General features: G+C 40.5%; 1 protein-coding gene across 3 annotated transcripts; it reads left to right on the forward strand.

Moving 5' to 3' along the window:
* Positions 1 to 13,891, forward strand: cdkn2aip (CDKN2A interacting protein). Of its 3 annotated transcripts, none has more exons than XM_034194162.1 (4): positions 1 to 60; positions 432 to 681; positions 762 to 883; positions 12,693 to 13,891. In XM_034194162.1, exons 1-4 carry the CDS (start codon positions 51 to 53, stop codon positions 13,271 to 13,273), a joined length of 963 nt encoding a protein of 320 aa, XP_034050053.1. In that variant the 5' UTR covers positions 1 to 50; the 3' UTR covers positions 13,274 to 13,891. The 3 variants fall into 3 exon arrangements, with proteins under 3 accessions (XP_034050053.1, XP_034050057.1, XP_034050063.1); XM_034194166.1 differs by having other exon boundaries at positions 19 to 65; XM_034194172.1 differs by lacking the exon at positions 1 to 60 and adding an exon at positions 153 to 263.
* Positions 13,892 to 16,625: the final 2,734 nt, after the last annotated feature.

Consider the following 16,625-nt stretch of genomic DNA (forward strand, 5'->3'; position numbering starts at 1 on the left):
CTTCGACACGGGGTTCATTCGGAAGTTGTCGTTGGCGCTTGGGCATATGAATGAATCGTGGTGAGGTTCGAGTGTAACGTTTCTACATATTTCCTCACTATTTGACGATCTTGTTGACATGTCACTTTTGTCAACGTTACTCGGCATGTTGTTTATATGACGGAGCTAGCTTGTACTAGCTTATATTTATGAACAGCTGAACAGAGGCATTAGTTAGCATAACTTGCTAGTAACTTAGCAACAAGACGCCGCCTGTCTGAAACGTAAAAACCATTAATTATTTTTGTTTACATGTATGTTAATTTATGTACAGATGTGTCAGGTTTCTTCTGATAAATTCTAGGTCGACTTTGTTGCTGGTTGGACTGCTGTGTTTATCAGTTGTTGGTTGTCACTAATAATTGCTACATTACTGTATGTTGTGATGGCAGGAATGGCTGGACAGAGTACCACAAAGGACATAGTTTCAGAGTACCTCAGTCAGAACCAACAGCTGGCCCAGTGGGTCGAGACATTAAGGAACTACTCGGAGAGCAACAAACACTGGTTTGCTCGGAGAGAGTTCATCCTAAGAAATATGGAGGCGTACCCAGAAATCGAACCAGGAGTCCCAAGCTCCAGTCTGGACAGGCTAATGTGTCTGTCCTGGGTTTGGGCGAATCATGTCTTCCTAGGCTGCAAGTAAGACATCTTAACAGAGGGATAAATCTAACAAGCAAGTAGTCAGGAGTCTTCTTACTACCGTTATTGTCGTCTCTCAGGTATTCACAGGCTGTAATGGACCAGATAAAAGAGATGAGTGAAAGGGACGTTGTCCATGACACTTCAGTTCAAACAGCAAAACCAGAATCTGGGGCCAGCAGAAAACGAGGCACTGCACCAGGTAACACAAGACATATTTTCATCTTGAACGGTTCAGGATTGTAGACGCTCCCCTTCACTGATCTATTCAGTCCATCAATTTCTCTGATTTTCCTGCGGAATGTTCACCGTGCTGGTGGCTATTCCAGCATAAAATGAGTAAGAGACGGTACTTCTAGATTGGTCACCAGTCCATAGGACTAACCTGTGGACTGACACCTATTCACTCTTTCAAATTGCAGTTTGTGTTGATCAGCAAATAATAATAAATAACTAATTTCTGTCTACCAATGGATATCTGTAAAAATAGCACAGTAATTTGTTCCGTTGTGGTCTGCTTATTTTTACTACTTGTCATGTGAGTGTCCTGTGCAAAGGCAGTTTAATCCACATGTCTACACGTGCACTGATCATGCTTTTGTGACGTGTGTGTATGTATTCCATACGGTATGGAAAGGTGGAAAATTCTGGAATTGGATCTGGCCAACATTGGAATTTTTCTACTGTACGTGACTTATAGAAGTGTGCAAAGCTTTTGCTCTAATGCCGATGTATAATTTCCAAACTTTTGATGGATTTCAAAAAAATTGAATCCTCACCCAAATACTAAAGCCCCCATCACACATAGCAAGAACGTGCAGGAACCACGCCTGACATGGCAAATATTGCCATAATCCGACGCAGTCTGGAGGAGAAGAGGTGTGGTCAGCAGTGTCAGAACGCATCCGGAGGACCTCGTCCACACCTGCACAATGTCATCCAAAGCACATGTAGACAACAGGTAGATGACACAGACTGCCGTTAAACAGCCATAAAAGGCGCTGCAGACTGCCTGATGTCCAAACATCTGGATGGCAGACACAGGGCTTGGAGCGCTGTGTTCCTCACGCACAAGTGTGCGCGAGTGCGCAGCGTGTGTAGCGTGTGTGTGTTCATGGGGCACATGTGCTCTGTGCACACGTGTGGGGCTGCAATTATCACTCAGCCGTGCGTCTGTGTGTGCTTTTATGAGCCACTATCACATGGGACATATTTTTTTATTTTGGGTGAGAGGATTTTAACCACAGGCTGCTGGTTTCAGCTTCACATCCATGTCCGCGCTCTGAAATGCTCCTGGACCGCTGTTGGAGGTGAGATTTATTAATGGTGTAACGGCCTGGCACTACAGAAGATGATCATTTATTACAGCGTGAGATCCGTTCGGCTCCGAGCCTGACGTGTGCAATGACGCGTTACTGTACACCACAGAGAGGCACAGCTGCTCATGTTATATGCAGCTTTGATGGAGACAATATTCACATTATTTACGTCACCCATGGGAAGGAATGGACAAATATCTGTACTGTAAGGTCTATTGTGGATATAACAGCCTGTTCAGATTTGTGGCGGCGTGCGCACAATAACGCACAGTGCTTTCTGTTTGATAGCTGCTGTTGACATTCACTGTACATGATAATAATTCATAATTATTATCATGATGAAGCGTGCCACATACATTTCAACAGTTCCTTTGTGCTCCGGGGGGTGGAGATTATTATATGTGGCACGTGCAGGTCATACCAGCAGGCATACCATGCCAGATCCATCTTGAGGTTCCCTCATCTGCACTCAAATCATTTTGGATCCTGTTTTGCTTCCATCAGAATATGTAAATTGAGGTTAGACGGTCCTCAGACTGCACATGGACCGCCGTAGGTGTCCCATCTCGACGGCACCCGGAAGGTTTTGAGCATGTGTATCACACTCGGAGCACTCGATTTTGACCAACTGTGTGGACTTCCGCAGATGGCCGTCAGTATGTTTTGGAACTGAAATCCGACACTTTTCGGATGTGCACCGATTTGTCATTCTGACGCCTTTCTGCATGATTCCGGCTATGTTTGACAGGGGTATAAACCATTTAAGAGTATGTAATTTGCAGACAACTGAGACATCAGTTTAGAGTCTCATTCTGAAAGTGGAAGTGTGCAGAGCTCTTACAGAATTAGTAGTCACTCCTGAGAGTGCAAAATCTTCCAAGTTGGACCACATTCGCATATACAGAAAGGAACATTCAGTGGACAAAATACGCAATGGTTTGCAAGATTAAATTGGATGAAACTGCTGATTCAGAAAAAGATTCAGTTTTGGGGAACATTTAGAATATCTTACCACAGTACTGTTTACTGGTCAAATGCATGTTTCATTTGCAAAGAATCAATAAAAAAATAATGTGAAGTTAAAACATTCTGTTGGATCTGGTGTGTAATTCCATATACAGTGAGGAAAATAAGTATTTGAACACCCTGCGATTTTGCAAGTTCTCCCACTTAGAAATCATGGAGGGGTCTGAAATTTTCATCTTAGGTGCATGTCCACTGTGAGAGACATTAAAAAATCTGGAAATCACAATGTATGATTTTTAATAATTTATTTGTATGTTACTGCTGCAAATAAGTATTTGAACACCTGTGAAAATCAATGTTAATATTTGGTACAGTAGCCTTTGTTTGCAATTACAGAGGTCAAACGTTTCCTGTAGTTTTTCACCAGGTTTGCACACACTGCAGCAGAGATTTTGGTCCACTCCTCCATACAGATCTTCTCCAAATCTTTCAGGTTTGGAGTTTCAGCTCCCTCCAAAGATTTTCTATTGAGTTCAGGTCTGGAGACTGGCCAGGCCACTCCAGGACCTTGAAATGCTTCTTACGGAGCCCCTCCTTAGTTGCCCTGGCTGTGTGTTTGGGGTCATTGTCATGCTGGAAGACCCAGCCATGACCCATCTTCAATGCTCTTACTGAGGGAAGGAGGTTGTTTGCCCAAATCTCGCAATACATGACCCCATCCATCCTCCCTTAATACGGTGCAGTCGTCCCCTTTGCAGAAGAGCACCTCCAGAGTATGATGTTTCCACCCCCATGCTTCACAGTTGGGATGGTTTTCTTGGGGTTGTTCTCATCCTCTAAACATGGTAAGTGGTTTTGATTCCAAAAAGCTCTATTCTGGTCTCATCTGACCACATGACCTTCTCCCATGCCTCCTCTGGATCATCCAGATGGTCACTGGTGAACTTCAAACGGACCTGGACATGTGCTGGCTTGAGCAGGGGGACCTTGCTACCCTGCAGGATTTTAAACCATGACAGCATCATGTGTTACTAATGTAATCTTTGTGACTGTGGTCCCAGCTCTCTTCAGGTCATTGACCAGGTCCTCCTGTGTAGTTCTGAGCTTTCTCAGACTCATCCTTACCCCACAAAGTGAGATCTTGCATGGAATCCCAGACCAAGGGAGATTGACAGTCATCTTGTATTTCTTCCACTTTCTAATAAATAATCATAACAGTTGTTGTCTTCTACCAAGCTGCTTGCCTGTTGTCCTGTAGTCCATCCCAGCCTTGTGCAGGTCTACGGTTTTGTCCCTGGTGTCCTTAGACAGCTCTTTGGTCTTGGCTATGGTGGACAGGTTGGAGTGTGATTGATTGAGTGTGTGAACAGGTGTCTTTTATACAGGTAACAAGTTCAGACAGGTGCAGTTAATACAGGTAAAGAGTGCAGAATAAGAGAGCTTCTTAAAGAAAAATTAACAGGTCTGTGTGAGCCAGAATTCTTGCTGATTGGTAGGTGTTGAAATACTTATTTGCAGCAGTAACATACAAATAAATTATATAAAAAAATCATACGTTGTGATTTCCGGATTTTTTTTCTTTTTTTAGATTATGTCTCTCACAGTCCCAACAGCCAGGGGCTGTGAGCATGGACCGGGCCGCTGGGCCACCCGCCCTCGACCGCCACTCAATCCTCTCTGCACCCGATCCCCATGGCCCCCTCTGCAGGTGGTGAACCCACAGGAGGGCGGCCCCACGTCGCTCTTTCGGGCTGAGCCGGTCGGGCCCCATGGGCTAAGGCCCGACCACCAGGTGCTCACATGCGAGCCCCAACCCCAGGCCTGGCTCCATGGTGGGGTGGCGGCGTGTCCTTGCCTCAAGTGGAGGAGTTTAATTATTTCGGGGTCTTGTTCACGAGTGAGGGATGGATGGAGCGTGAGATCGATAGACGGATCGGTGCAGTGTCTGCAGTGATGCGGTCGCTGTATCGGACCGTCGTGGTGAAGAGAGAGCTGAGTAGGGGGGCAAAGCTCTCGATGTACCGATCGATCTGCATTCTGATCCTGCATTGAGATCGCAAGTACAAGTGGCCGAGATGAGTTTCCTTCGCAGGGTGGCTGGGCGCTCCCTTAGAGATAGGGTGAGGAGCTCGGTCACTCGGGAGGAGCTCGGAGTCGAGCCGCTGCTCCTCCACGTCGAAAGGAGTCAGTTGAGGTGGCTTGGGCATCTTTTCCAGATACCCCCTGGTCACCTCGCTGGAGAGGTGTTCCCAGCACGTCCCATTGGGAGGAGGTCCCGGGGAAGACCCAGGACAAGCTGGAGGGACTACATCTCTCGGCTGGCTTGGGAATGCCTTGGGGTTCCCCAGGAGGAGCTAGGGGAGGTGTGTGTGGATCGGGAGGTCTGGGCGGCTTTGCTTGAGCTGCTGCCCTCGCGACCTGACTCTGGATAAAGTAGAAGAAAATGGATGGATGGATGGATGGATGTCTCTCACAGTGGACCTAAGATGAAAATTTCAGACCCCTCCATGATTTCTAAGTGGGAGAACTTGCAAAATCGCAGGGTGTTCAAATACTTATTTTCCTCACTGTATAAATTTAGTATATTTGGGCAATTCTGTGGTAACGGAAATACAACAGCAGCAAAATCTGGACATATGGCATCTAACCATGACAGATTAGCTCAGATTGTAATTCCGTTACTGTAGAATTGCCCATTTATATTTTTTAAATATGGTATATCTTGCTTTGTAAGTTTGTATGAAGAGCAATTTTATTTTGACGTGTAAAGATTGCTAGATTTAGTTTATTTGGCAGTACAGCTTCATGCACATAAAGCTTACCCATTTTCTATACCCACTTATTCTAATTATGGTTCACCAGGGAGTTGGAGCCTGCCCCAGTAGTCATTGTGTAAGAGACGGTGTATACGGACATGTATATGGACAGTCTGTCTCAGTGCGACATATATCATCAACAAACAAATTCCCACATTCACTCACACCTGTAGTCAATTTGAAGTGTCCAATTCACTTAACCTGCATGTCTTTGGAAGTGGGAGGAAACCGGAGCAGCCAGAGGGACCCCAGGCAAATATGGGGTGAAGATGGAAACTCCACTCAGAAAGGTGGGGAACAATCCCAGGACTGTGTTGCTGTGAGACAACAGCGTTAACCCCTAAACCAATGTGCCGTCCTACATAAAGTACATACAACATAAATTTCCATACTGTTTGGATTTCTATAATATTGATGTAACTGTGGTCCAAGACATATTTAGAGACGTGGAAATATTCATATATCCATCCCGTCTTGGCTAAAAAAAAACAAACAACAACAACAAAAAAACTGTCAACATGATTATTTACTTGTGACCTACTTGGATAATTTTATGGTAACGGAATTCTAATGACAGGAAAATCGGGCCACATTTTAGCTCACCATAAATAAGTAAAAATTGCTCTGATTGTAATTCCTTTATCAGATGATTTCCTGCTTAGAGGTATTTTTACTTATGCGCATTATTTTGGCCTTTATATTTTTATTTAATTTATGTCATGTTGAAGAACTGAGCACTTTTTTTTGTCACTGACTCATTGGGATTGGCGTGCATTTCATATTTTTATTTTTTTTAGAGTGGAATAAAATATATAGGGAATAACTTTCATATAGCATGGCACTTGATTTGTTTGCACTTTGGGGACAGCTGGAACTCCAATGAAGATGGCCAGGCTTAGGTAAGACTAACTAAAATGTTTTAAAAATGTATAATTGTTTTTAAAAAGTTTTACATTCAGTGAGGTAAACATGCCCACAAATTTAGCTCTACATTCACATAGTTGTTTGTTGTATCTTGCATAGTAATATTATGTTGCCCTTTAGCTTCTGCTTGCTAACAGTGTGTTAGTGTTATAAATAAATCATGCACCGATTAAATTTATGTTGCTTCTTGTTGCTTGAAGTGGTAGCATCATGTTTCAAAATACATGACTCGTACACAGTTGCAACTAGACAGTGGTAAACCTTTGAGCCTTTACACATCTGAAATTTGTAATGACATCAAATAAAAAAAAAATACTCAGGCTTCTTTATATTAATATTTCTAAAATGATGCCCTTTACACTCACAGTGACAGCTAATCTATACAACATTACATAAAACGTAAAAACAACAATTTTTTGACAAGTTGGGGGATGGATACAAGTCTTTCAGTGACTTGGATTTCCAAGTCACTGAATGTGTCTTGAACTTCATTTACCTCGATCAGGAAGAAATTAAAACTGTATGGTAAATCTGTGTAAAGGAAGCAGTCCTCAAAAACAAATGACTGTGCAAGAAGAAGACTAGTGAGGAAAGCCACCAAGACACCCATGACAACTCTGAAGGTGTTATAGACATCTGTGTTTATGATGGAGGAACTGTGCAGAGTGGAACTTTTAAATATTGCAACATCAGTTATATAGCTTCATGGTGGACTGGCACAGAGAAGTATTTTTTTTTTTTTTTTTTATCCATCCATCAATCCATTTTCTATACCTGCTTACTTCAAATAAGGGTCACAGAGGCTGGAGCCTATCCCAGTAGTCATAGGGCGTGAGGCAGAGTACGCCGCCCTGTACAAGATGCCAGTCTGCCGCAAGGCCAGGATTTTTTTTTTTTATTATGTGAAAAATATTTATTTTGCCAGAAGGCACATGGGAGATGAAAGCCTAGATTTGATCTCTTGTTGTATGAAAAGCCTTGTCTGCTCCACTCCACTGTGAAGCTGTGAGTGGCGATGCAACAGAGAAAAGCTGCACTATTTCTCCAGTCACTGCCAAGGAAACTGATAACTCCTGCAGAGTTGTCATGGGTGCCTTGTCAGGCTTCCTTAGGAGTCTCCTTCTTGTGCTATCACTCAGTTTTTGAGAACTTGTCCAGACAGCTTTACCACGCAGTACCACAGTGTTTGTAGACTGACTGATTATATTTCACCAAGACACAAAAACAAGACTACACATTGTACACCACTATTAGTCATGTGAGTATTCTGACCTCATCATTTCTATGCAGGTTTTCCAGCTCCAAGCTGTATAAACCTGAATGCATAGATTTAATGTTTCTCAGGTATGTACGTATATGTGTAATGAGGGACGGTTCATTCGAAAGTGATTAACGCCCTGTATCAAAGTGTGCATAATTATTAGGTAGCGCCTTTTCTTTTAACAGACACTGAAAAGTCCAACATTGTAAAATGCATTTTAGAGGAATGCGTCACTCTTGATGCTAAGCTTTTGAGGCGTGATCACCACACGATCAAACGTTTTATTGCAAATAGTCAACATGGTTGCAAGAGATGTGCAGAAAAAGCACAAATTAACTGCAAAACACTTGAGATGAATTAAACATTACATTACCAGGAGCCTATTATCCACAGTATTCCAGAACTGATACCTGCCTGGACTGTCCAGAAGTACAATAAATTATTGAAAGCAACTTCTGCAAGGTGCATTAAATATATCTAAAAAAAAAAATGCAATTTAAGAGTGTTCAGTGCTCAGAGACTTGGCCAAGGTAAGGAAGGCTGAAACATGACCCCACTCAACTAGATTTGCAAGATGAAATGTCAAGGTTGGGCCAAGAAATATCTGAATACATAATTTTAAGAGGTTTTACAGCCAAATGAAATGATAGTGACTCGATGGATGGGCACGTGGCTGGATCACTAATGGACACACAGTGCCACTTTGAGTCAGCTGGCAGCAAGGTGGAGGAGGGGTACTGGTCTGGGCTGCTAATATTAAGGATGAGCTAGTTGAACTTTTTTGTGTTGAAGATGGACTTAAAATCAACTCTCAAACCCACGGCCAGTTTTTAGAAGATACTTTCTTCTTGCAGTGGTTCAGAAAAAAGGCTGCACCGTTCAAGAAGGCCATGATTTTTTTTATGCAGACCAATGCTGCGTCGCATGCATTCAAGTACTCCACTGCTTGGCTCAAAACAAAGACAAAGATCTCAAAGACGGCAGAATGATGGCTCCCTTCCTCACCTGACTTAACCCCTATTGAGAACTTATTGAGAATCTTTTCAAGAGTTCTGAGGTGAACCAGACAGAAGGGCTGCAACAAACGGTTATTTGGATCATCGATGAATCTGATGGGGTTTCGACACGATTAATTGATTAATCTGATTAGCGGGGAATTTTTTTAAAATGTGTCAGGGAAACAATTTTTCTCTCCATCACTTTATTTAACAACAGAACATTATTTGAAAACTTAAAATACTTGAAAATCAACAAATCGTCAAATGTCCCTTGGCTGTTGAAATATAAAATAATAAAGAATAAAACAGTTTATAATAAAGAACAGAAATAGTTATTTTAAATGACATTGCTTTATCAAAGTGCTGAGTTGCCATAAAACAACACTGAAACATATAAATGTTATAAAATATATGGTGGAAAAAAGAGGTATTTTTGTTGCTGCAAATGAGCAATTCACATAACCAGTTAACCATAAAACCTAAATCAAAAACTGTAGCCTGACTCATTATATGTGCAACATTCTTTGTATAACTTGTAAACTATGTGGTCATTTTACAATGACACATGTGACTCATGTCTCTTTCTCTAAAATTGTATTGTAGCATTATTAGTTATTATTACTATTATTATCGTTGCTATTATTGTTAATATATAAATAAAAATAAATGAAAAAATATAATTTATAATACATTTGACTCTTTTATGACAACAAACGCTGAGCCATTAATTATTATACAGAAAACAAATGCACAAACATGCTGAAATGCCAGCAGCTTAATACTAACTTTAACATTGAAAACGTCATAGACATGCTAACCCGTTAGCATCGGCGTTAGCATAAAATACATCTATCAACTGTTTCAGAAGACCATAACAGGTCAGTTTAACATAAAAAAGGTAAATATCCCTCACAGACATATGCTCTTTAGGGTTTTAGTGGGGAAAAATTAAGATAAAGCAAAATAAAACAAATGAAACCAACGAAGCAGCAGCTCGAAGCTCTCCTTCATTGGTTCAAGATTCAAAGCAAAGCTCGGTTGATTATATGGAAGAAACGAAACATTTGCGGTAAAACAAAGTTATTTAGCTACTAATCGATGACTAAATTAGTTGACAACTATTTTAATAATTGATTTTAATCGATTAACTCGATTAGTTTCAGCTCTACCAGACAGTAATCACTTATAGAAGATACAAAAGCATGACTCAGACTCTGTATCTGTCTAATCACAGTAGTGTTACACAAGTAAAAATGACATTTGCAGTTCGAAAGATAGTCTATTCAAAGTTCAGATTTTTAACTCTTGAATTTATGTTGGAAAATGTAGTTTTAAATTCAAACTACAATTACATCTTTGTGAACACAAATGTAAAAGCGTGAAGTGTTTGTATAAATCTATTTCTTAAGGTAATTTAGGCTACATTTTGGATCTTTATTTTCCACAAATGCTGAACTCTCTTCAAAGTGTCTGCATCACTGCCTCTGCAAAGTTTACCTATGTAATTCACGCACACCATGGAGCCGCATTTCAGTTTTGCTATTTCATATGTTTTCTGATTTTCATCTTGGTCAGTGTTTGATGTAAAAACTACATCCACAAATCAGAAGAAAGTTGGGACAATATGGAAAATAAAAAACAAAAAAAAACAAAAACATAAAACAAACACCACAGTGAGCCTTACATTTATTTTGACTTCTGTTCCATTGCAGACTGTATGAACCCAAGATGTTTCATGTTTTGTTTGGTCAACTTCATTCATTCATTTTCTGTAGCTGCTCAAAGGGGAGCTATGGCAGTGGTCATTGGGCGAGAGGTGGGTACACCGTGGACAGGCTTCCAGCCAACGCAGGGTCACATATAGACGGACAGTCACATTCACACTCTCGATCACACCTACGGTCAATTTACAGTTTCCAATTCGTCAAGCCTGCATGTCTTTGAAAATGGGAGGAAGCTGGCGCACCATGAGGGAACCCACGCAAACATGGAAAGAATGTGCAAACTTTCAATAAAGTTGGGATGGGGGCAATTTATACTAATTATAAGGACTAAGCTAATGTAATCTAATGAGGGTGTGTCTAAAAAACCTGGCAGTATAAGCCATGATTTACTGGAGTTATACTGAAGGATGCCTTTATTTTTGCTTTATTTTAAGCCATTATTTTGGCTTTGATATTTAAATTATATCATGTTGTAGAGATTTATTTTCAGTGTGATTTTTAGAGGGGATAATTTTACAAATTTGAATATAATGAACAGGGCTGCAGCCATTAATCAATTATTAACTGACTATTAAATGAATCAAAAACTATTGTGATAATTGTTTTAACTCTTTTTTTTAGATCCAGATTCTCCAATTTCAGCTATTTAAATGTTAATATTTTCTGGTTTATTTTACTGGTTTCTCCACTCGTATTTGGTAGTACACTGACTAAGTCACAGTTTGGTGGTTTTTTTTTTTCTTCTTCTCTTTCTAGTTTGGGTGGTCCTGCCACTTATGTGCCAGTGCAAGTTTCTATACTGAAAAATCACATGCTTACCAGTAGTAATAATAATATTAAACTACTGTACCCCCCTTTTTAATTGAAAGTTGCTTAAACACCCCCACTAAATTAAATACTTTTTTAATACAAATTGATTAAATGCCCATCCTAAAATAAATAAATAAATTTCGTGACTCCAACACATCATAAAAAGAACAAAACAAAATTGCTGTTTTCCCTGTGATGTTGTGATTGATGTGCAGTGATAGTAGTTGCATGACGGTGACCTCAATTTAAGAGATTGCAGTACAATAGTTGTGCACAAAGTGTAACACATTTGGTACCATCTGGTACTAAACGGGTGAGTTATTTGTGATTGATTACACAAGGCAAAATATGGTCTTCGGGTATTGCGAAGGCCTTGCAACCTTGGACAAGTTCAAAGATGGCTAACCTTGATCTATTTTAAGAGGTCAAAAGGTCCCATTCTGGTTCCTATTTTTATGCTCAAACAGCCGAGGGTATTTTAGCATTGTATTATATTTTTATTTGTGATGAAATCAGACATTTTACTGAAATATATGGAGCTGTAGCAGTTCTGATGTATGTAAGTAATATTGGTCACACTCTTGGGCAGCCCTGCTTCAGGAAGAATTTTGCACAGAATGCCCAGGGCATGTACATAGGCCTTTCCCAGGAATCAAAGCACAAAACAAAATACAATAAATGGTAATAATAAAAGCACACTACAACAATGTGCAAAAATCCCAACGTAACAGCTGATAGTACAAAAAAAAAAACCAAACAAAAAAAAAACTGGTGTACTCTGGTGTGACTTTATCTGTTTTTTCTCCTCAAGAGGTATTTTTGGACATGTGCCAATTTTGCATTTTTTTTCTCCCTGTTTAAGAGGCTTTTCTTGGACTTATATGAGGATAGGCTGAAAAGTTCTAAGGCTCACTATAATGCAGTTAATGCATTACTCCTTCATGGGGAGCCTTAGAACTTTTCAGCTTACCCTCGTACTCCAGAAGATACAGTAAATTGGTTGATTTTAGAGCCCTTTTCATAGTGGCATAAAGAAATAAAAATGTGTAAAAGCCCAAGTGGTGTGTCGACTTCATATCTCCAGTGTAATTACCGAACAGTGTTCGTCTGCACACTCACCACTGAAGCCGGAAGGGCTAAATCTGTTGCTTTATTGAGCTCTCAGTGGTACGTATTGTCAATATTTTTTGCAGATACGAACAGTGACAGCTGTGGGAAAAGAGCCAATGTGTCACCCAACGAAGCAGACAGTCGACCCTCAAGGAGGACGGCGGCGTGTCCAGTGAATCGGAAATGGGGACCTCCGCCACAGGCTCCAGCAGAGCACCAGTCCTTCTTCAACCGCCTTTACAAAGCTGTGGCGTGGAAGCTGGTGTCAGCAGGGGGCTTTGGTCCCAACTTGGACCACTTTGAGATCATCCGCAGCTGTGTTGAGTCTTGTAAGCAGAGCCTGACTTGCGTGTTTGTGCCACTGAAAGACATTATAGGCTTGCCCGAAGGTTGCATGCAGAAGGAAGGCCATGTGTGCGAGATTCGCTGTCAGACCGTCTACATGGGCACAGGATACGGGCAGAACGAATCTGACGCCAGAAACATGGCTTCCAAAGAAGCCCTAAAGGTCTTTCAGGGCCAAAAAGTGACAGTAAAGATCTGTAGACGGAAGTACAGAGGGAAAGATGTGGAAGACTTGTTGTTGCTGGATGACCAGCCCCGGAACCAGGGCTTTCCGCCCGCACTCAGCTATCCTTTTCAGGCAGAAGACGGTTCTTCATAGAAGGGGGAAAAAACAAAAACCCACACGAACTAGCACACAGTGACACGTAAATAACGGAGCTACTGATGAGATTCATCGCTGGGTTGGTGCCAGACTTAATTCGGCCAAAACATTATCTTATACTGTTGACATTATGCTGTCATGGTCCATTTCACGCACTGTTAGACAATCACCAGTCATCACCTTGTTTGTTACAAACGAGGAAAATGTACTTCTGAAATGTCTAAAAGAAGATAAATGTTTCTTCCATTGATTGGAAATGGTCAACTAACTTTTTTTTCAGGGGCATTGAAGCATTTCATAAAAACATTATGCAGTTCCAGTTTCACAAATGTGATTGCTGCTTTTTTCTGCTTAAATTGCTTTAAACTGAACATCTATAGATTTTGGGCTGTTCATAAAAGCAAATATGCTATTTGCTGATTTCAGCTCAGAGACTGAGAATGTGTGACTGGAACTGTTCATGTTTTTAGACAGTGGGAACATAAATTAACAGGTTAATAAAACAGTGAAAATTATCCTTATTTGTAGCTTTATCTGGAACTAATTCAACAGTATGATACACAAAATTAATTTCTGACTTTAACAATCTAATATATTTACCTTTCGGTGTTTCAAATATATATATATATATATATATATATATATATATATACGAGGTCTGTCCATAAAGTATAGGTCATTTTTATTTTTTTCAAAAACTATATGGATTTCATTCATATGTTTTTACGTCAGACATGCTTGAACCCTCGTGCGCATGCGTGAGTTTTTCCACGCCTGTCGGTGACGTCATTCGCCTGTGAGCACTCCTTGTGGGAGGAGTCGTCCAGCCCCTCGTCGGAATTCCTTTGTCTGAAGTTGCTGAGAGACTGGCGCTTTGTTTGATCAAAATTTTTTCTAAACCTGTGAGACACATCGAAGTGGACATGGTTCGAAAAATTAAGCTGGTTTTCAGTGAAAATTTTAACGGCTGATGAGAGATTTTGAGGTGACACTGTCGCTTTAAGGACTTCCCACAGTGCGAGACGTCGCACAGCGCTCTCAGGCGGCGTCATCAGCCTGTTACAAGCTGAAAACCTCCACATTTCAGGCTCTATTGATCCAGGACGTCGTGAGAGAACAGAGAAGTTTCAGAAGAAGTCGGTTTCAGCATTTTATCCGGATATTCCACTGTTAAAGGAGATTTTTTTAATGAAAGACGTGCGGACGGGTCTGCGCGTCGGCTCGCAGCCGCCGCGACGCTCCGCCACAGGAAAAACACCTCCGTTGGAAGCCTTAAGGACAAGTTGGAACATGTCCAACAATTTCTCATATACTCACTCCACTGAAAGCCATCAAAAGCCGCCTGGATTTTACAAATGGTTATCAACACGGAGGTGTTTTTCCTGTGCCGCCGCTCCGCGCCGGCTTCGTCCTGACGCGCGGACCCGTCCGCACGTCTTTCATTAAAAAAATCTCCTTTAACAGTGGAATATCCGGACAAAATGCTGAAACCGACTTCTTCTGAAACTTCTCTGTTCTCTCACGACGTCCTGGATCAATAGAGCCTGAAATGTGGAGGTTTTCAGCTTGAAACAGGCTGATGACGCCGCCTGAGAGCGCAGCGCGACGTCTCGCACCGTGGGAAGTCCTTAAAGCGACAGAATCACCTCAAAATCTCTCATCAGCTGTTAAAATTTTCACTGAAAACCAGCTTAATTTTTCGAACCATGTCCACTTCGATGTGTCTCACAGGTTTAGAAAAAATTTTGATCAAACAAAGCGCCAGTCTCTCAGCAACTTCAGACAAAGGAATTCCGACGAGGGGCTGGACGACTCCTCCCACAAGGAGTGCTCACAGGCGAATGACGTCACCGACAGGCGTGGAAAAACTCACGCATGCGCACGAGGGTTCATGCATGTCTGACGTAAAAACATATGAATGAAATCCATATAGTTTTTGAAAAAAATAAAAAGGACCTATACTTTATGGACAGCCCTCGTATATATATATATATATATAAAAAGGAGTTAAAAATAATGTTCAGCCGTTCAGAGGATTCCCAAGTGTGACTTCGTGTAAAGGGCTTTGGCAGGAGAACTGATTTCAACTGCAGTATTCAACCTATTTTTTGACAGGTTTCATTTAGTTTTGTAGACTTTGATTAAACAGCAGCAGAACTCCTCAGGTTTAATCTTTTTAGGGCATAAACATCAACTTAAAAACAAACTAATTTGTTTCACCTAAAACTTTAATTTCTCAAAGTATAATGTCATTGAGACCAAACCTAAAATTATGAATATGTTCTGAGCAAAACTAGTACATTTGAGTGCAAGAAATTACTGGAATTTTTAAAAGTTGATCCAGGTTTCTCTTTTTCATAGAAGTCGACCATAAATATATAATAACAACATTGACAGGTGTGACGCTCCGCCCACTGTGCTGTTGATTATTCCAGTTCTAACATATTCTGTTCTTTTTGCAGGACTTTAACAGGATTAAATCACTTGTAGTTTTCCCTTGTCCAAACTAATTCTGACACAAACATATTGACTGATTTTTTTTTTTTCTGTGATTAATTTAAGTCATTTATCAGTCAATTACAACTTGTTTTGTCACATTTTAGGATTTGATGCTTTTCTGTTATTCACTGGTGTAAATTTATTTTTGGGTTTTGGATTATTCAGACTAAACTTGTGTGTGTGTTTTTTTTTTTTTTTTTTTTTTTACATTTTATTGATTAAATTACATGGTTTGACAGATAACAGAAATGGTTGCAGCCCATAGATAACCTTCATTTTTGGGGGGAAGTTGTTTCGTTTGGAATCCCATTTGTCAAGGGAACCACAGCTAGTTAGTAAACTGTACAGTTTGGACAACTTCTGGTTTTCTAAATGTTATGGACGTGTTCTGATCCTGATTGTTAGTGTTTACAACAGAAACACGGGTGTTGGTCTATAGTTTATAATAGTTCATCCATTACAGCATTACCCCTTTGTCAAAACCTTACGTAAATAGGGTTTCTACTTAGGGTTTTTGTCAAACCCCTAAGTAAAATGCTTCAGAGGTCCTGTCCCCATCACATATAATTACTACTGTTTATTTCCACATACTAAATTCGTTGATTTCAACAAATATAAATGGATAATATGGTGAAAATATCTGGGTGTATTACAAAAGTTGCTTGAGTACCGTTCAATTATATGTTTGATGGTAAAATTTGATCCTCCCCCACCAATCAGTCACATTAAAGTAAGAATGTCCACACTGTTCCAAGACACTGTATGTTTATATCAGTAGTCCTGTTTTTTGTCCTTTTTAAAATAAAGTTATTGCAGTAAACTAAACTAAGTACGGAGTACATTCTTAATG

The sequence above is a fragment of the Thalassophryne amazonica genome, chromosome 2 (genome assembly GCF_902500255.1).
Source record: "Thalassophryne amazonica chromosome 2, fThaAma1.1, whole genome shotgun sequence".
Taxonomy (NCBI): domain Eukaryota; kingdom Metazoa; phylum Chordata; class Actinopteri; order Batrachoidiformes; family Batrachoididae; genus Thalassophryne; species Thalassophryne amazonica.